Here is a 20,700-nt window from a genome sequence, read left to right as displayed (position 1 = left end):
GGAAAGACTAACAGAAAAACAAACAACAACACTCAACCCACGAACCAGAGACCTATCATCAGTGAATAAATAAGCAACACGGAGAAATAAAAGCAAAGGAAACAGCACGGCAAGACGGGACCTATCATCAGTGAATAAATAAGCAACACGGAGAAATAAAAGCAAAGGAAACAGCACGGCAAGACGGGCGTATGCCTCTAGTAACAAGTACTCCCTCCGTCACAGTTTAAAAGACATACACATGTACCTAGATCATCAATTTAACTTATATAAAATATATTGTTTAATATAAAAATTATATCATTAGAAAATAAAACATCTAAAATTTCTAATTATATACTCCCTCCGTTCCAAAATAAGTGTCTTAAGCTTAGTATAATTTTATACTAGAGCTAGTACAAAGTTGAGACGGTTATTTTGGAACAAAGGAAGTATTTTTATTATATATGCACCTCATTAAGTTGATCAGATTGACGACTTATGTGCATGTGCCGGACTTGTAAACTGAGACTCGAAGAAGTATAGAGAGTAAAAAAGAATTAATAGCACAGCTACATAATATGCTTGCAAAGGCAGCCCTCGGAACATGTACTGCGGGTACAATGACAGCAGCATGGGAGACAAATATTCAGTTTGTTTTTTCCACCGACAGGTAACAAGTTCCCGAGAGGTAACAAGCTCACGGTCTGGCCGCTCATGTGTCACACAAAAAGAGAACTCTCTTCCTTAAAGGGCAGTAAGCCAAATAAATAGGTCACTGCAAATCCTTATTCGGGAAAAGGTGGAGGGGGGAAACATCCATCAGCAGGGCCGGGCCTCCTGCCTCTACGTACATATCCTGGCTAACAAACAGTAAAAACCATAACAGGTTGACCACAAAAAGGTTAAAATTGCACGTTGCTTGTAAGGAGGGAGTTTCTTATCAAGCATTCTCCTTGGCAATCTTCTCTGCCTTGGCAATGACCTCCTCTATTCCTCCAACCATGTAGAATGCCTGCTCTGAAAGGTCGTCGTATTTCCCATCCAGCACACCCTGTGTCATGTTGGCTATTGGGTCAACAAAAGTAACAGCAAGGAATATTGGCATATTTCATCAAAGAAACGATGCACCACACGATGCAAACATAACAAAACATATTATGTTTTAAACAACACATGCTCCTAAACTTGGGAGTTGTTTGTTCCTGGAATTGACCGGTGTGTTGGATAATGCGACACATCCACCAGCGCAGTAATACTAGGGCACATAATCAAATTGACTAGAATACTTGAAAACTAAAGAAGGTGATCCAAAGACATGTCTGGAGTTAAAATAGAAACACATGCATAACTATTTCCGTGTTGCTTATTTATTCACCACAGAACAACCATTGCAACAAACACAAATAATAAAACCAAATATCTACAGAACATCTTGAGAACTACCCATGAAAAAACTCATTAAATTCATGTGAAATTTAACCTTGCGTACATGATAGGACCAGATGACAATAATTTTGGAGGGAACACAAAAATAATTAAATTGGAGATCGCGCGGGGTGAGTCAAACTATTTACCTGGAAACTTTGAACACCCTCCTTAAGCTCAACATACTTTCCCGGTGCGCCTGTGAAAACTTCAGCAACATGGAAAGGTTGGCTAAGGAACCGCTGAATTTTCCTAGCGCGAGCGACTGTTAACTTGTCATCCTCACTGAGCTCATCCATTCCCAAAATGGCAATAATATCTTGAAGATTCTTGTAATTCTGAAGAACCTTCTGAACACCACGAGCAGTGTTGTAGTGCTCCTGGCCAAGAACATGGGGAGACAACATTCTGGATGTGGAGTCCAAAGGATCGACAGCAGGATAAATACCGAGCTCAGAAATCTGCACATGTAGCACAAATCAAGTCAAATCCATAACCAGCTTCCAATCAACAAAAAATACAACTAGATATTAGGTAGGCAACCTGTCGTGACAGCACAGTAGTAGCATCAAGATGGGCAAAAGTAGTAGCAGGAGCAGGATCTGTCAAATCATCAGCAGGCACATAAATAGCTTGCACGGATGTAATAGAACCCTTTTTCGTGGTGGTAATCCGCTCTTGCAGCCCTCCCAGGTCAGTAGCAAGGGTTGGTTGGTATCCCACAGCAGATGGAATACGACCAAGCAGAGCAGACACCTCAGAGTTTGCCTGACATAGAATAACCAGGCATACAGCTTTTTCAGGCATAATATTACACAAGTTGAGCAGAAAGCTGAGCGTATATGTTTGCAGGTGTCAATTGTGAACCAACTACCAAAGATACCATTGCTGGTGACTGACATAACAGTTACCTGAGTGAAACGGAAAATGTTATCAATGAAGAGAAGCACATCCTGTCCTTCGGCATCACGGAAATGCTCAGCGACAGTCAAACCAGTCAGTCCAACACGAGCACGAGCACCAGGGGGCTCATTCATTTGCCCGTACACAAGAGCACACTTGCTCTCACTCTGAAACAGAACACTAGCGTAAGAAAGATTTACCCAATACATACAAAATGCAATAATATATTGGAAATGTGTTTCATGTACCTGCTTGTCGTCGAGCTTAATGACACCACTCTCAATCATTTCCCTGTACAAGTCATTACCCTCACGAGTACGTTCTCCAACACCAGCAAAGACAGAGAAACCACCTAGAATAAACAAGTGAAACAAATAAGCCACAATAAACACCTAGAATAAACAAACAGCTTGGCATGACTATCAAGCTCTGTAATAAACTAACCATGGGCCTTGGCAACGTTGTTGATCAACTCCATAATAAGGACAGTTTTGCCCACCCCTGCACCACCGAAGAGACCAATTTTACCACCTCTTTGATAGGGTGCGAGTAGATCCACAACCTAGTGGAAGTAAAATGCTCACATTAGAATTAATATTTGCACAGATAGAAATTCTCTTGCTAATCTAAAGATGCCTAACCAATTAAAAGTCATGTGTGTTCAGAAAATAACACTGTAGAAGGGACACCTTAATTCCAGTAACAAGGATTTGCTGCTCGGTAGCTTGCTCAACAAAAGCAGGGGCTTCACGATGGATAGGCAGGTAACTGTTTGTTTCTGCAGCAGAGAGGAGTAATCAGTAATAAATGCATGCACGGTTATGATTGGAGTTTCAATGCGTGTTAAAAAGACTTACTTATATCTCCCTTGTGATCGATTGGCTCACCAATAACATTGATAATACGCCCAAGAGTCGCTCTACCAACAGGAACCTACAAAGTGCACATCACAAATGCATCAACAAAAGCAAAAAATAAAAGAGCTCAATTATAGTGACACACCCTCGGATTTCTGATATAAATAATTTATGACACCAACAAGGTTTGAAGTAAAACTTTGATTGAATTTTTCAGGAAAAAATATTCACTTCAAATTTAAACAATATTCACTTCAAATTTAAATAATTAAATATTATGAAAAAATATTGGGAAATGCATGGCCTTCTGGACCTGCCAAATTCACCCCATCACTTAGTGAGAACCCACATGGTGACGATACTCTGCCTTTCTCACTAATGGCTACCTCCTCCATACTTTGAGGGATTCTCAGACCATAGAGATGCTAAGCAAAAAAATTGTCCCGCATGGCATGCACCATCTAGTAACTTTACTGGCTATCTAGTGATAAATATTTTCATCCTCCGGTGATGTCGACTGGAAGTACGAATTTATGAAACATTTTCAAAAATAGCAATATCATGACGGCCATGACGAGTGACCGCCTGGCATTTGTCTCCTTACCAACAATCAGAACTGAATCGGCATGGGGAGTCCATTCGTAAACTAGAGCCATGTATTTAACTTTGCATTTGTCACATTACCGATGATCAGCAGCAAATCAGAATGGCGTCAATCCATTTGCTAGCTAAAGCCATAGATTTAAGTAAAGACATACGCTCATACAAATCAAATCGACCACCCACGGATTCGTCATTTCATCATAATAGAATTAGATCCAAATGAAACATCTCGAACATGGACGAGGTTGAGGGACAGGATGGGGCAGCCTTACAGTGATGGGGGAGCCGGTGTTGAGCACTTTCTGGCCGCGGACGAGCCCTTCCGTCCCGTCCATGGCGATGGTGCGGACCACATTCTCCCCGAGATGCTGTGCCACTTCGAGCACGAGGCGGATACTGTTGTCGAGCACCTCCAGCGCGGTCAGGATCGGGGGGAGACCATCGTCGAACCGCACGTCCACCACGGCACCGATGACCTGGCACACCTGACCCACCGAGCCGGCGCCGGTGAATTCATCCGTAATCTTACTGCCGGTGTGCTTATCGGAGGTGGGGGGCGGCGTGACGGGAGCAGCCTCCGCCGCGGCGGATGACGCGTAGGCGGCGGCGCGGTTGAGCAGGAAGCCGGCCGGGGACGGGCGGTGGAGCGGCGCGCGGGGGCACGGGGACGGGGAGGCGGCGCGGATGCGGGAGGCGGCGCGGAGGACTGACGAGATGGCCCGGCGGGTAGCCATGGCCGGCAACGAGGGCTTGGATCTAGGTTATCGAAATGGTCCGCGAGGTGGGGAGTGGCGGCTCCGCACTACGGGAAAGGGTGGCAGGGGTTTGGGATCGGGGGTCGGGGCGCGGAATAAGGAGAGGAGGGGTGGGGGACGGGTGCCTTCTCGGGGGCGGGAGGGATTCGCGGGTGGACTCGGTCCTGTGTAGACCGAGATTACTGGAGCGTGTGCATGCCGATGTGTTGTCAGTTTTTCCCTTCAGGCTGAGCTAATTTTTTTAAAATATTGCATTTTTTTATTCTTTTCGAAAAATAATGCGTAAATATGAAAATTTTCAAAAATAACGTGGCCTCGGCTTAGGCGTGGCCGACTGGGACTAATCTGCCTAGCCAAGACCAATAAATCCCAATCGGCCTTGACTAGGCGACAGGCCTATCAACCGGCGTTTGGGGACTAATCGGCCTTGGCTAGGCCAATTAGTTCATGTCGGCCTAGCCAAGACCAATAAATCCCTGTCAGCCTTGCCTTAGGCCAATAAGGACTAGTTGGTCTTGGCTAAGCCAATAGGTGCATGGGAAATTATTATTTTTCATCTTAGCTATTTTTCAGGCTCCATTTCCTGCCCATATTCCGCCAAACTTTTCAACCATTTCGTTCCCTCGTCCGTTCCCGCCAATATTTCCACGTTTCCATTCCCGCCAAATTTTTTGCACCACCTTTCCCGCCAAATTTTTTCCGTTTCTTTTCCCGCCAAATTTTGACCCTCTTCTTTCTCGCCAAAATTTTCCTGCCTCATTTCCCTCCTCGTTTTTCCGTCATCTTCCTGTTCATCTGAGTCTATAAAAGGAGGCATTGGACTGCCTTCCTCCATCATTCAACCTCACTTGAGAACACTACCACGCTTTAGTCAATATGAGTTTGCCTTGTTCAGATCAAAGCATCATGCCTAAGAAAATGAAGAGTGCGAGTTTGCCTCGGGGGATGGAAGTAGTTCGATGTTGGTGCGGTGATCTCTGCAAGGTGAAGGAGGTGACGGATTTTTCAGATTGGTTGGGCATGAAGTTTTTCATGTGCGTCAATTATGAATCTGATCCACCCGAATCTATTTATGCGTACATCAGGCCTCCGGTATGCTCAAGTCATCCAGAATAAATATGTGGTTGATATTATTGTTACTTGATTTTTTTTGTTAGTCTCCTTCTCCTCTGTGCATGTATTGTCGTTGGATTGACATGGAAATGCCGGACTGGGCGGTGACCGAGATTCGTGAAGGAGGTCGTTGTGCATGGGCTAGCTTGGACTTGGAAGAGCGCCGCGCGAAGGCTGAAGCAGAGGAGAAAGCAGCGGAGAAGAAAGAGTGGGAAGAGTACTGTGTGAAACAGAGGGCTTTTATTGATGAGATGAAAAGGAAAAACCAAGAAGAGAAACTTCGGCTGAAGGAGGTTTACAGACAGCGGGAGGAGGCCCGTGAAGTTGAGAGGGAGAGAAAGAGAGAAAGGGTTCGTGCGGCCAAGCCAACAGAAGAAGCCGGTGATGGAAAAGGAAAATATCCACGTTGAACTCAGTAGATTTATTTTATTGTATCCTAAAATTGTTGAATCTTAAAATTAGCAAGTTGTATCAGCACGTTGTATCTTAATTTCAGCAAGTTATATTTTAATTCCGGCAAGGTGTATCTAACTTTGTTTGTAATCTCAAGTTCTTGATAGTATATGTGTCTTAGAATATGATATGAATATGTCACTTAGAATACACATAAGTCTCATACATAAAATACACACAAGTCTCATACATAAAATACACATAATGCATGAACACCGACGGTGTGAGTTTCAATATTGAACCCTAAATATTTGACCAGCCATTCTGTCAACTGATTAACATACCACGTTTTAGGGAAAGACACTCGCACCTCAACGTACTGAAATTCACTAAGATCAGCTCACATCTCATTTATTCGAACAGTACCAGGACCATAGTGCAAACATGACTTTACTAAATCAGACATCTCTGCTGACGTAATAAATTATTCAACAAATAAAAAATTTAGGAGAAGGACAAACCTAAATATATTTCCCAAATGTATGGAAGAACCTAAGAAAATTATGAGCTACTTAATTCACAGGCCTAAATATATCCGTATGTAACCAGACAAACTAAAATTGCTTAAAGTACTAAATGGTCTTACCTAAATATATCCAAAAAATTTAAACTATTTAATTCACTAAACTAAATATATACAAATCTATCGGAGCACCTAAAAATATTTAAACTACTTAATTCACTAAACTAAATATATACAAATATATCGAACCAACTAAAAATATTTAACCTACTAAATTCAACTACTTAGTTCACTAAAAAAAATTACCCCTTGAAGCGTGACGAACGACGAACGACGCTCGACTAACACCGACAATAATCACGAACGAGCAACCGGCAGCACCACCTCCAACTCCACCGCAACAACCACCTTCATCCACACCTCCACCACCACCACTCCTACCTCCACCTCAACCTCCACCACCACCATCAAAAAAAGTTTAAGAAAAACAACCACGAACTACCCCATCGCAAGTGAGACGGATGGTTTGGCTGCCCTCACCTTACACAATAAAACTACGGTGCAAAATGTGGGAAAAACGGGTAAGTAAGAAGAATAGGAGATTTTTGTGTGGGGAGAGAAGGAAGGAGGAGAAAGAGAGAAAGGAAATAAGGAAGAATGGGAGAAGGAGGAAGGAGGAAGAAGGTGGCACGAGGGGAGGCTGGGCGCTGGCTGTGGCTGGCCACTAATCGGCCTAGCCCTGGCCGAGTGGTCCAGTCGGCCTGGCCATAGCCGACTGGCAGCGTCGACGTGTCCTGGCCACTTATCGGCCGCCACGTGGTCGACAGGGACCCTATCGGCTACACCTGAGTTGACTGTCTCTTATCGGCCGCACATGGGCCGGCAGGCCCCAGTCGGCCACGCCTAAGCCGAAGCAACATTACTTTTAAAAAAATTCCAATTTCCGCATTATTTTTCGAAAAGAATAAAAAAAATTGCAATATTTAAAAAAAAATGCTGAGGCTGAGGCCCTGTTTGATAACTCTGAATTTTCTTCTCTCTCCATTCTTTTCTTTTTTTGCGAGGTACTCTCTCCATTCTTAAATATAAATTATTTTAAATAATTTATTAGAAGACTTCTAAAACATGTCTATATATATTTGTATGTAGTTTTTGTAAAACCTTTAAAAAATATATATTTAGAAACGAAGGGAGCATGTATTTTAAGAATAGTATAGCTTTTGAGAACGTCATGGTTTTTATTACTGCAAGCTGTTTGACAACCATTAAAAACGGATGAACTAACTTGTAGATAAATGGTTAGAAGAATTATGGTATTTCAGTTCACCATGATTCAAATCCCGATGCTTAAGATGATATGGCAGCTCAGTCTTTCGAAGGTTTTCACATGATAGAATATATACGTGTGTTCATGGAGTTGAACGTTTGTGTATGTATTGCATTAAAAAATAACTACAATATTAATAGTACAATTTTACCAAAACCGTGGTATTTCCTCTGTAAATAAAAAAGAACCTTCAACCCTTCTTTTAAAAGTTGAGAACATGAAAAAAACAACGTGACTCGCTCACAACCAGTTGCCGCCTATTTGAAGTCATCTCCTTTGATCCCTACATTACCAGATCATCATCTTGTAAAAGGCCATGCACAAACTAGTCTAATCATGTACTAGCAGAATGGCCAATTTAAATACACTATACACAAGGTCGATATTACATAAAAAAGAAACAGGTTGTTGAACTACGACACACACGTCAACACATGCAACAAATATTTTGGGCCAAAAAGTACATGCAACATGATAGTCACAAAACGACCCAAAAACAGTTCTTTGGACCGAACAACACATGTCCAAATGTGATGCGGACTGGTTTGTTTACTGAATGTGCATTATTAGGAAAAACCTTACGAGTAGCGCGGGACATTTAGCTACCAATAGCATCGACACGCGTTACTGCTACGACGTTATAGCTATTTTTTAGCAGTAGCGCGCTTTATGACCAGTGCTACTCGTAAAGTCACGTATTAGGGGGTGTTTGGTTGGGCTTCCAGCCAGCTTCCGGCTTCCGGCTTCGAAGCCAAAAGCTCCTATTTAGGGGCTTCCGGCTGCAGCTGTGGCTTTCGGCTCCGGCTGTGACAAGGCCGAAAGCCACAGCTGCAGCCCGAAGCCCCTAAATAGGAGCTTTTGGCTTAGAAGCTGGTAGACGAAAGCTGGCTGGAAGCCCAACCAAACACCCTATTAGTAGCGTTGCGAACTAACATGCGCTACTGATACGTGACTTTACCAGTAGCGTTGTCTTTTAACCCGTGCCACTACTAATCCCGCATATTTTTTATATTTATTTTGTATTTTCACATGATTATACATATTAATATACAACAACAATGATAATTTTACAAAAAACAATATCTAGATAGAAGTGAATGGGTGCAAGTGATCAAGTTGGGTTAGAGAGAATATATGATGTTACAAATTGCAACATCATGTTTTCCTCTAATTCAACTTGGTTACTTGTATCCATCCATTTTAATCTAATTTTTATCATATAACTTATCATCCTCTTAATCATCTAACAACTCATCATCCTCTTAATCATATAAAAACTCATCATCCTCTTAATCATCTAACAACTCATTACCATCTTAATCATACCAAGTTAAAATGTCATAAAACAGAAAGACACGATAATAATCATAAACTAAAGAAGTTCATCTCTCTTGACTAGCACATATTATTCTCTCCTGGGTAGAACCTACTACTCTCTACCGGGTAAAATAGCGTAAAAAGGTAAGTTGAACTCTCTTCGTTGTGAAGAATAGAGATCCACATATCTCTGACATGTGACATGTGCAAATCCTTCGCGTCTCCCTCAAATAGTTGTCGACGGCTTTTCATTAAATTGCCAAATCCTTTAAGTTTCAGGCTTTCATCCCTTCTAGAAAGCGAGTATGCATTACGGAAACATATAGGCCATCGTGGTCGTAAGGTGATAACATTCAAGTGGCGACCTTCTATAGTCATCAGATCAGACACAACCTCTGGCGAAAATTTCTGTTAAAGAACATAATAATAACATAGTTAGCAATCTAGTTTTGCTTAAAAAATTATGTATGCAAAAGATGGACTAATTAATAACACAATAGTAATAAGTAATCTTACCATGTTAACTACATGGAAATTATTAGGGTTCAACTCGTGCACTAGTGGCATGTATTCAGAATAACTTTCGCCAAAATCTTCATAAGTGTTCTTATAAACATCAACTTCATCAATAAATGAGATCATATGGTTTTTCTCCAACCAAGTTAGATCAGAGTGAGGACTATAGTAGGTCCTATCTACTATCTTTTGAGTTTTTTAAGAAGAGAAATGAGCTGTCAATTAAAAATAAACAAGTTAAGTAGGGATGGACACCAACTATTTTTAAATAAACAATGTAAATCACTTAACAAATATGATTGTCAAACCCGCATTGACATAAAAGTGGAAGCATATCGACATCCACCCAAATGTTGATATTACCTTCAATATCATCTTCACGACGAATATCTAAGGTTATTTCCATGTTCTCCTAAAATCCATATGCCTTGCCTAGAGCTTCCCAAGTTAAGCAACCAAAATGCGAGTGATTAATTGCATTGTATAGTGTAACCAGAAATGTGAGACCATGTTTAGTACTTAGGTGATCTCTCTTCGTCTCCATATTCTCCATTTCTTGGAAACCGAGCTTCTTCAAGACATACGGTCTTGCATGGCATGGGGTGCACTAGTCAAATCATAAAAAAAATAGAAATTACACGTTGAATCAAAGAAACACAAAACAAAGAAGCAAAAATAGTGGTCACCGTTACGTTCAGTAAAAACATCAATAGTCTTGTCAAGCTTGATGGTGAAGAACCTGCAGTTTCGCACGTGAGGTTGGCGGTCACAGATACCCCGATTTTCGTTGCAATAATCACACTAAGGGATCCCCTCATCGTCAAACGACATTTCCTGTGTTCATGATTCAAATATTAAAAATCGATGGCAGTTGTTGATGTATACGAAAAAACAGCATCGGTTGAGTTTTGGTTTGTTGAGGCTGTTGGAATTATGCCCTAGAGGCAATAATAAATATAGTTATTATTATAATTCTTGTATCAAGATAATCGTTTATTACCCATGCTATAATTGTATTGAATGAAGACTCATTTACATGTGTGGATACATAGACAAAACACCGTCCCTAGCAAGCCTCTAGTTGGCTAGCCAGTTGATCAAAGATAGTCAGTGTCTTCTGATTATGAACAAGGTGTTGTTGCTTGATAACTGGATCACGTCATGAGGAGAATCACGTGATGGACTAGACCCAAACTAATAGACGTAGCATGTTGATCGTGTCATTTTGTTGCTACTGTTTTCTGCGTGTCAAGTATTTATTCCTATGACCATGAGATCATATAACTCACCGACACCGGAGGAATGCTTTGTGTGTATCAAACGTCGCAACGTAACTGGGTGACTATAAAGATGCTCTACAGGTATCTCCGAAGGTGTTAGTTGAGTTAGTATGGATCAAGACTGGGATTTGTCACTCCGTGTGACGGAGAGGTATCTCGGGGCCCACTCGGTAATACAACATCACACACAAGCCTTGCAAGCAATGTAACTTATTGTAAGTTGCGGATCTTGTATTACGGAACGAGTAAAGAGACTTGCCGCTAAACGAGATTGAAATAGGTATGCGGATACTGACGATCGAATCTCGGGCAAGTAACATACCGAAGGACAAAGGGAATGACATACGGGATTATATGAATCCTTGGCACTGAGGTTCAAACAATAAGATCTTCGTAGAATATGTAGGATCCAATATGGGCATCCAGGTCCCGCTATTGGATATTGACCGAGGAGTCTCTCGGGTCATGTCTACATAGTTCTCGAACCCGCAGGGTCTGCACACTTAAGGTTCGACGTTGTTTTATGCGTATTTGAGTTATATGGTTGGTTACTGAATGTTGTTCGGAGTCCCGGATGAGACCACGGACGTCACGAGGGTTTCTGGAATGGTCCGGAAACGAAGATTGATATATAGGATGACCTCATTTGATTACCGGAAGGTTTTCGGAGTTACCGGGAATGTACCGGGAATGACGAATGGGTTCCGGGAGTTCACCGGGGGGGGGGGGAACCCACCCCGGGGAAGCCCATAGGCTTTGGGGAGATACACCAGCCCTTAGTGGTCTGGTGGGACAGCCCCAAGGGGGCCTATGCGCCAAGAGAAGTAAATCAAAGGAAAAGAAAAAAAAAAGAGGGAGGAAGTGGGAAGGGAGGGGGACTCCTCCCACCAAACCAAGTCCAACTCGGTTTGGGGGGGGAGTCCTCCCCCCCTTGGCTCGGCCGACCCCTTGAGGGTCCCTTGGACCCCAAGGCAAGGTCCCCCTCCCTCCTCCTATATATATGGAGCTTTTAGGGCAGATTTGAGACGACTTTCTCACGGCTGCCCGACCACATACCTCCATAGTTTTTCCTCTAGATCGCGTTTCTGCGGAGCTCGGGCGGAGCCCTGCTGAGACAAGGTCTCCGTCGTATCTACTTTTCCGAACTCTTTTGCCCTTGTTTTGGACTCTAATTTGCATGATTTGAATGGAACTAACCTGGACTGACGCTGTTTTCAGCAGAATTGCCATGGTGTTGTTTTTGTGCAGAAATAAAAGTTCTCGGAACATCGTGAAAATTTACGGAGATTTTGTCTGGAATAAAAGAAAAATACCTGCGCAAAGACCCATCGGAGGAGGTGGACCAGTGGGCCACAAGACCACAGGCCGCGGCCACCCCCCTGGCCGCGTCATGAGGGCTTGTGGGGCCCACGTGGCTCCACCGCCCCCAAACTCAGCTCTATTTATTCCGTCTCGCCCGGAAAAAAATCAGAGAGAAGGTTTCATCACGTTTTACGATACGGAGGCGCCGCCACCTCCTGTTCTTCATCTGGAGGGTAGATCTGGAGTCCGTTCCGAGCTCCGGAGAGGGGAAATCATCGCCATCATCATCATCAACCTTCCTCCATTGACAATTCCATGATGCTCTTCATTGTTCGTGAGTAATATCATCGTAGGCTTGCTGGACGGTGATGAGTTGGATGAGATCTATCATGTAATCGAGTTAGTTTTGACGGGGATTGATCCCTAGTATCCACTATGTTCTAGATTGATGTTGCTACTACTTGGCTATGCTTAATGCTTGTCACTAGGGCCCAAGTGCCATGATTTAAGATCTGAACCTATTATGTTGTCGCCAATATATGTGTGTTTTAGATCCTTTCTTGCAAGTTCTAGTCACCTACTATGTGTTATGACCCGGCAACCCCGGAGTGACAATAGCCGGAACCACTCCCAGAGATGATCATAGTATGAGGAGTTCATGTATTCACCGAGTGTTAATGCGTTGGTCCGGTTATTTATTAAAAGGAGAACCTTAATATCCCGTAGTTTTCATTAGGACTCCGCTGCCACGGGATGGATGGACAATAGATGTCATGCAAGTTCTTTTCCCTAAGCACGTATGACTACATACGGAATACATGCCTACATTAGATTGACGAACAGGAGCTAGTTACATATCTCTCCGTGTTATAGCTGCTACATGATGAATCACATCCGTCAAACTCATCCATCACCGATCCACTGCCTACGGGTCTTTTACTACTGGTCCTTGCTACGTTACTTTGTCTAGGCTTCACTACTGGAATCCAGTTCTTTGTCGTGAGCCAGTTCTTTGCCGTCGGCTGGCTGACGGCAAAGAACCTCTTTGCCATCAGTTGACACAAGGCAGACGGCAAAGGACTAGCACATGGCAAAAATACTATTTGCCATGTGTCGGCCCTTTGGCGCCTGCCAGCGGACGACAAAGAGACCGAGGGCAGACGGCAAAGAGGACGGGTGGGTCCCATGCTTGCCATGTCCGAAATCCGGGGTCCTTTGCTGTCCACGGGCCTTTGCCGTCTGCCGTGGGGCCCTTTGCCGTTGGGGGGCAGACGGCAAAGGGGCTGCCCTATAACGGCCGTTAACCCCCTCGTCCTCACTGTCTCTCTCTCCCCCCCGGCCAGTCGCTCACTGTACCCTCTCTCCACGGCGAGCCCCTCCCCGCGGCGAGCCCCCCCTGCGGCGAGCCCCCCCTACGGCGAGCCCCCTGCCGCGCGCCCCCTGCTCCCCCTGCCGTTGTCCACCACCGCCGCCGCCGCCCCCTGCCGTCGTCCACCGCGGCGAGCCCCTCCCCGCGGCGAGCCCCTGCCGCGCGCCCCCTGCTCCCCCTGCCGTCGTCCACCGCCGCCGCCGCCGCCTCTTGCCGTCGTCCACCGAGGTAAGTTCTGCCTCTTCTTTTTCTTTTTTAAAAAGTTAATTACTTTAGTTAGTTTATTAGGTTAGTTTTTTATTATATATAGGGTCATTTAGTTAGTTTATTTGGTTAGATTATTAGGCTAATTAGGTTAGAAGAAAAAAAGAGGAAAAGCAGAAGGAAAAAAATGAAAAATAAAAAAGGAAAAGAAGAAAATAATTAGAAGAAGAACGAAAAGAAGAAGGAGAAGAAGAAGAAGAAGAAGAAGAAGAAGAAGAAGAAGAAGAAGAAGAGGAGGAGGAGGAGGAGGAGGAGGAGAAAGAAGAAGAAGAAGAAGAAGAAGAAGAAGAAGAAGAAGAAGAAGAAGAAGAAGAAGAAGAAAGAAAGGAGGAGGAGGAGGAGGAAGAGGAGGAGAAAGAAGAAGAAGAAGAAGAAGAAGAAGAAGAAGAAGAAGAAGAAGAAGAAGAAAAAGAATAGGAGGAGAAAAGGAGGAGGGGGAGTAGGAGGACAAAGAAGAAGAAGAAGAAGAAGAAGAAGAAGAAGAAGAAGAAGAAGAGGAAGAAGAAGAAGAAGAAAAGAAGAAGAAGAAGAAGAAGAAAAAGAGGAGAGAGGAGAAGAAGAAAGAAGAGGAAAAGGGAACCCCGGCACCCCGAAACTGACCCTCGACCCCCGACCCCTGACGCCCGACGCCACTGACCCCCGACCATCGACCCCCGACGCCACTGACCCCCGACCCCCGACCCCCGATGCCACTGACCCCCGACATCACTAACCCTTGACCCCCGACGCCACTGACCCCAAACCCAGACCCTCGGCCCACGACTCCCGACCCCCGACGCTCGACGCCACCAACCCCCGACCCCCAACGCCACTGACACCCGACGTCACTGACCCTGGACCCCCGACGCCACTGACCCCCCACAACCGACGCCACTAACCCCCGACCCTCGATGCCATCGACACCCGACACCACCGACCCTCGACGGCACTGACTCCCGACGCCACTAAGCCCCGACCCCCGACACCTCTTCTGCCTTCTTTTGAACGAGAAGGTGCTTTTCGGCCTTCCAGAGGCCCATGAGGTCATAGTTTTGTAAATTATGAGTTAGGCAACATATTTTCCGATTATGTTAATTATAAAAACATCGTATTTGTGTTGATCGTGTGAATTTCAATGTGCATTTGTTCGATGACCTCCACGTGCGTTGGACGAGTTCCGCCCTTGCGTTTGTTGGTGAGCACAAATGACTTCTCCTCCTACCCCTTAATTTGCTCTATCCCGGTCTTCGTGCCGATGAAACTTGCTAGCTATAGGTTTCTTCAATCATGAGTATGCGTGACCAGTATGCGTCTCCTGTTCGAAAGGGCGACATCTATAAATATGCATTTCTTTGCATATTTATAACCGCCATCCTTTCGAATTGTCCAACATTATCCATGGACAGCCCGAGTATGTGTATATTGGGTTTGTTTTCCCGTATGCTGTGCTCCGGATCCGATGCAGAATTTCGTTAGTGCCTCCCCTGTTGTTCTCTGGGTACACATCCTCTCTGCTTATTGCGGAGACGTGTATCAGGAGAACATCGGGGAGGTGCTGCCGAAATTCTGCGTCGCATCTGGAGCAGAGCATGGGAAAACGAACCCAATCTACACATACTCGGGTGGGATTAGGACCTATCTTTACCTATTAGCGTGTAGGTTGCATGGAAGTAATAAAACTGACAAACTTGATTAGCTTATGAATATAGATGATGAATTATATATTTATTTCTTGTGCCCCCATAGGTAGCTAGGCAACATGAGTGATCGTGCTTGGATGTACACTGGTCACCCTAGTCAGAAAGATATGACCCATGAATGGTTAATAAAAACCAGGGGGTTTGTGAGAGCCGCATTTGCAAATGGCGAGCAAAAAACATGGTGCCCCTATCCCAACTGCGACAACTGGAAAAAGCAGACAGAGTTTGAAATGGGTGAACACCTGTAGAAGTGGGGTTTTACCCCTAATTATACGGTGTGGACTTTTCATGGTGAGTCTGACCAACGTGCCAGAGCTGATGTGATTCTTCCTCGCACCGACGAGCATGGTACCGGGATTGAAGACATGGTGCAAGACTTTGATGATGCTTGGGATTCGGACGATGAGATGGAGGAATCTGCAAAGGCCTTCTATGAAATGTTGGAGTCTTCAAAACGTCCTCTCCACGAGCAGACTGAGCTTTGTCAGCTGGATGCCATCGCGCAAGTAATGGCTCTGAAGGCTCAATTCAACCTAGGCAGAGAATGCTACGACGCGATGATGACGATATTTGGACGCTTTCTACCCAAAGGCCATGTACTACCTGCAAACCTGTACCAGTCAGAGAAAATCCTCCGTGTACTTAAGATGCCCTATGAGAAGATACATGCCTGTGAGAATGGATGTGCCTTATTTAGGCTTGAGTATGCGTCCTTGAACTATTGCCCCATTTACAATTCTTCCATGTATATTGTGGTAGACAACGGCATGGGTGAGAAGAATCAGACCAAAATCCCCATTAGTGTTCTTCGGTATCTGCCAATCGTACCAAGACTTCAACGTCTTTTCATGGTCGAAGAGACGGCCAGACAGATGACATGGCACAAATTGGGCAAAAGAGCCGAACTAGATGCGGATGGGAACAAGATGGTGGTACACACTTCAGATGGTTTTGCATGGAGGCACTTCGATGCATTACATAAGGATAAATCGGAAGATCCAAGGCAACCTAGAGTTGCCATCAGCACGGATGGGTTCAATGTGTATGGTATGACGGCAGCACAATACAGTTGTTGGCATGTATTTGTCATTCCACTAAATTTGCCACCCGGAGAGATTATGAAAAGAAAGAACATTTTCCTGACGTTGATAATTCCAGGGCCGAACTATCCGGGGAAGAATATGAATGTGTACATGCAGCCGCTTAAGGATGAGTTGCAAGAAGCCTGGGATAATGGGATCAAGACCTACGACGCGGCTACCAAAACAAATTTCAAAATGCATGTGTGGTACATGTACTCAACGCATATTTATCCGGCGTTTGCGCTATTCGCTGGCTGGTGTGTGCATGGAAGGTTCTCGTGCACCACATGCAAGGCAGCTCTTCAGTTTCGTTGGCTGCAGGCTGGTCGCAAGTATTCTTGCTTCGACATGCATAAACAATTCCTGGATCCTGACCATAAGTTCAGAAAAGACAAGAAGAATTTCATCAAAGGTAGAGTTGTCAAAAACACTGCACCAGCTGCATTGACAGGCCAACAGACCCTTGATCAGTTAAACGCTCTCGAGCCTGATCCTTTGCGTCCAGGATACTTCAAAGGGTATAATACGGAACACGCCTGGACTCACAAGTCATGCTTATGGGATCTGCCTTACTTCAAAGACTTCCTTTGCCCACACAACATTGACGTGATGCACACTGAAAAGAATATTGCGGAGGCCATTTTTGGTACATTGTTCGGCATAGAGGGGAAGTCAAAAGATAATCCTAAGTCTAGAATCGACCTGGAGGCTCTATGCGATAGACCGTTGCAAAACTTGCGACAACGGAAAGGAAAGCAAAGCATAGTGAAGCCAAAGGCATGGTTCAATCTTGAAAGGCCAGCTATGAGGGAAATGCTATTGTGGGTGAAAATGCGGTTAATGTTCCCCGATGGGTATGCTGCGAGTCTAAAGAGGGGAGCGAGTCTTGAGAAATTGAAAATATTTGGGCTCAAGAGTCATGATTGGCACATATGGATTGAGCGGGTAATGTCGGTGATGCTGCGTGGCTTTATCCCTGAGGATGAATGGCTAGTACTGGCAGAGCTGAGCTATTTCTTCCGTTCTCTTTGTGCGAAAGAACTATCGCCTGGCGTGCTAGATGAAATGGAAGAGTTGGCGCCGGAGTTGATCTGCAAATTAGAAAAGATCTTTCCACCGGGCTTCTTTAATCCAATGCAACATTTGATTTTGCATCTCCCGATCGAGGCAAGAATGGGGGGGGGGGGGGCGTTCAAAATCGATGGTGCTACTCAGCTGAGAGGATGCAGAAGATGCTTCGAGCTTCGATCCAACCTCAGCCTATTCAAAGGTAAGCTCGCACCATCCGGTGCTTCGAAAGGGAAATCGTTGGATGTCGAAGAACAACGGACCATTTCATTGTATATCTTCACCAACCTAACAGAAGTGCGGCCGTACATCGAGTAAGTTCTTGGTAATTTATTGTTCCGCAACTTCTAATTGCTTTGAACTACTCTTATTCCCGGATATTTGATATAGTCGATACGTCGCCAAATTCTCGGATGGAGCGGTCATCGAAAAGGATTCCGTCGAAGAGTATGAGCTTCTCGCAAAGCATGGAGGCGACTGTCTCGGTTTCATCTCTTGGTTCAAACAAAGGGTAATTAATTACCATTAAGGGCCCATTTGATTTCTTGGTCTAATTTGCGGCTAATGCATCCATTCTTTCGTATTAAACTTGTAGGCTGATGCAGAGTCTATGGACGCCGAGTTGAGACAAGTCGCTAATGGTTTTGACTATAAGATCCGTTCATTTGACAAATACAACCTCAACGGGTATCACTTTCGTACCTTTGGCAAAGAGCTATCTATGCCCGACCTAAAGTCTACAAATTGTTCTGTCTCTGCTATCGGCGAAGGAGACACTGAGTATTATGGAAGAGTTGAAGCAATTTATGAACTTCTATTCTATGGTGAAAACCCACCGACCGTCGTAGTCTTCAAATGTTATTGGTTTGAGCCGAGGGAGACTAGAAGGACTCATGAACATATAGGACTAGTCGAAATCAACCAAAACACCCACTTAGATGTTCCCGATGTCTATATTATGACTCAACAGGTGACACAAGTTTTCTATCTACCGTGGGCCTGCCAAGCTGATCCAAATCTCAAAGGTTGGGATGTCGTTTATGAAGTGCCACCACATTTTAGACCACCTACCCTCAATGAAGAGGATTACGAACCTCACATTAACCCAGACACATATGAAGGAGAATTCTTCCAAGAAACACGTATGTCCAAGAAACGTTTCAAGAACCGCTCTACTTCACCCCAGAACATTGAAGTAGACAGTGACAGTGAATCCGTCTTAACCCCTGAGCCCGAACAGGAAGAGCTGGAAGAAGAAGAGGTTACTGCTGCGGATGACCTGTCACTTCTTGACCGATTACATAATGGTGGCCTTCCACATGTTCTTCGTGATAGTGATGATGATGATGCATTTATTGATGATAGTGATGATCATGATGCATTTATTGACCCCGAAGCATATATAGACGAGCACGATTGTTATTAGTTCATGTCAGGTATTCAACTATTATACTATATATAAATTTTGAGTTCATGTTAGGTATTCAATTTTTATTAGTCATGTTGGTATTTATGACGATGATACACTTAAATTATATACATTTTATTAGTCCTGTTGGTATTTATGTTGTACTAATTTCATTTACTCTTTGTCATGACAGGTGTTGAAAGATGGTGGGAAAGGGTCGAAAGCACTCCGCGGCTCCTTCTTCGTCGGCCGGTGATGGGATGGGTACTTCCATTCCTGCCTCGCCTCTTCGGAGAGTGTTGCTCTCTACTATGCAAGGAGCGCCCCCCGTGAGAGGAGGTCGACCCCCGCGAAGCGGAGAGGCACTAAAGGTACACGTTGTATTCATGTTGGTATTTATGTTGTACTCATGTTGTATGTATATTGGTATTTATATACATTTTATTACTCATGTTGGTATTTATGTTGTACTAAAGGTACACGTGGCCGCGGGAGAGGTAGGGCGGTGGCTGCCACGCCTTCTGAGGTGGCGGCTACACGGTCTCCGCCACCACCCCAAGCTGATTCACTTGAGCACAGGACTTCTAGGGTGGATTCGTCTGAGGTGGAGGCTACACGGTCTCCGGTTCACGAGCCTCGGGTCGACGAGCCTCAGGTCGACGAGCCTTCGACCCACGAGACTCGTGTCCCGGAGGCTTCATTCCAGGCAACTCTGGAGCAAAGCACGAATGAGGGTACGTCCCAAGAGACCCAGTGGGATACCTGGCCTGAGCCAAGTGGCCATGCTGGTAGCGACGAGGAGCTGGGTGAGGGGGCTACCGTCTACCAGCGTGGTAGTTCGGGGCTCCCGCTCGTGCCAGCGACCCCCAAGCAGAGGTGGTCGATTAGGCCAAATGGGGACAAGTAAGTTAATTTACTCTTATTTAACCTTTTGCCTTCGTGTTTTCTCCAATATCTAATGTTTTGGCTTTAATTTGTCATACTGTAGGGGTTGGATTGTTGCCTAGGGTGTCCGCAAGCCCAACAACGTCCTTGGTGTTCTTTGCCGTAAAAACTTCCCAGGGTTTGTTACGTTGCCCGGTTGGGAGAGAGAGGTAGGAATGACCTGGGAGCACTACTTGGGTTCCCCGGCCCCGCCGGAGGTGGAGATCGACAGTGTTTTGTGTGACACGAGGGCGGACATGGTGATCCGAAAGTTCTGGGTAATTTCTCCTTCACACAATTATAAATCAACCATAGCTATGTATTGTACTAATCGGTGTTGTCTCGTTTGCAGACCTACTACAGGTGTGAGGAGGGATATGAGGAGGACGCGACAAAGGTTATCGAAACCGAATGTCGCCGCCTACTTCAAAACTTTCGGCACGAGGCTCGGGTGCAGACTGTTCGAGACTACTATGCCACGTGGCGTATTAGGCTTGACAAGGCGAAGTGCCGTGATGCTAAGATGGAGAAGGAGCATTACATGAAGGTAATTACATATTATTAAGGCTTTGTAGTTAGTTTCCTTGATTTGGTTCTTACGCGCTCAAAT

At 44.7% G+C, this 20,700-nt stretch overlaps 1 protein-coding gene across 1 annotated transcript; it reads right to left on the bottom strand.

Moving 5' to 3' along the window:
- Positions 1–616: 616 nt before the first annotated feature.
- On the bottom strand, positions 617–4,645 carry LOC123444135 (ATP synthase subunit beta, mitochondrial). Its single transcript, XM_045120755.1, has 9 exons — positions 4,043–4,645; positions 3,168–3,243; positions 3,000–3,088; positions 2,755–2,872; positions 2,559–2,662; positions 2,319–2,477; positions 1,951–2,175; positions 1,557–1,868; positions 617–1,033 (listed from the first exon to the last, which is right to left on the bottom strand). The coding sequence occupies exons 1-9, from the start codon at positions 4,502–4,504 to the stop codon at positions 923–925; spliced, it is 1,656 nt and encodes a 551-aa protein (XP_044976690.1). The 5' UTR covers positions 4,505–4,645; the 3' UTR covers positions 617–922.
- Between the last annotated feature and the right edge of the window lie 16,055 nt (positions 4,646–20,700).

The sequence above is a fragment of the Hordeum vulgare genome, chromosome 3H, assembly GCF_904849725.1.
Source record: "Hordeum vulgare subsp. vulgare chromosome 3H, MorexV3_pseudomolecules_assembly, whole genome shotgun sequence".
Lineage (NCBI taxonomy): Eukaryota > Viridiplantae > Streptophyta > Magnoliopsida > Poales > Poaceae > Hordeum > Hordeum vulgare.
This window is presented reverse-complemented; position numbering and strand designations above follow the sequence as displayed.

What these genes read in the sequence shown, in the direction of transcription:
- LOC123444135 (XM_045120755.1), bottom strand. Translation starts at nt 4,504, where the DNA reads ATGGCTACCCGCCGGGCCATCTCGTCAGTCCTCCGCGCCGCCTCCCGC. An exon ending in TCCTTGTTACTGGAATTAAG is followed by an intron (nt 2,873 to 2,999) that starts GTGTCCCTTCTA and finishes TACTTCCACTAG; the next exon opens with GTTGTGGATCTACTCGCACC. An exon ending in AGGGTGTTCAAAGTTTCCAG is followed by an intron (nt 1,034 to 1,556) that starts GTAAATAGTTTG and finishes AACATGACACAG; the next exon opens with GGTGTGCTGGATGGGAAATA.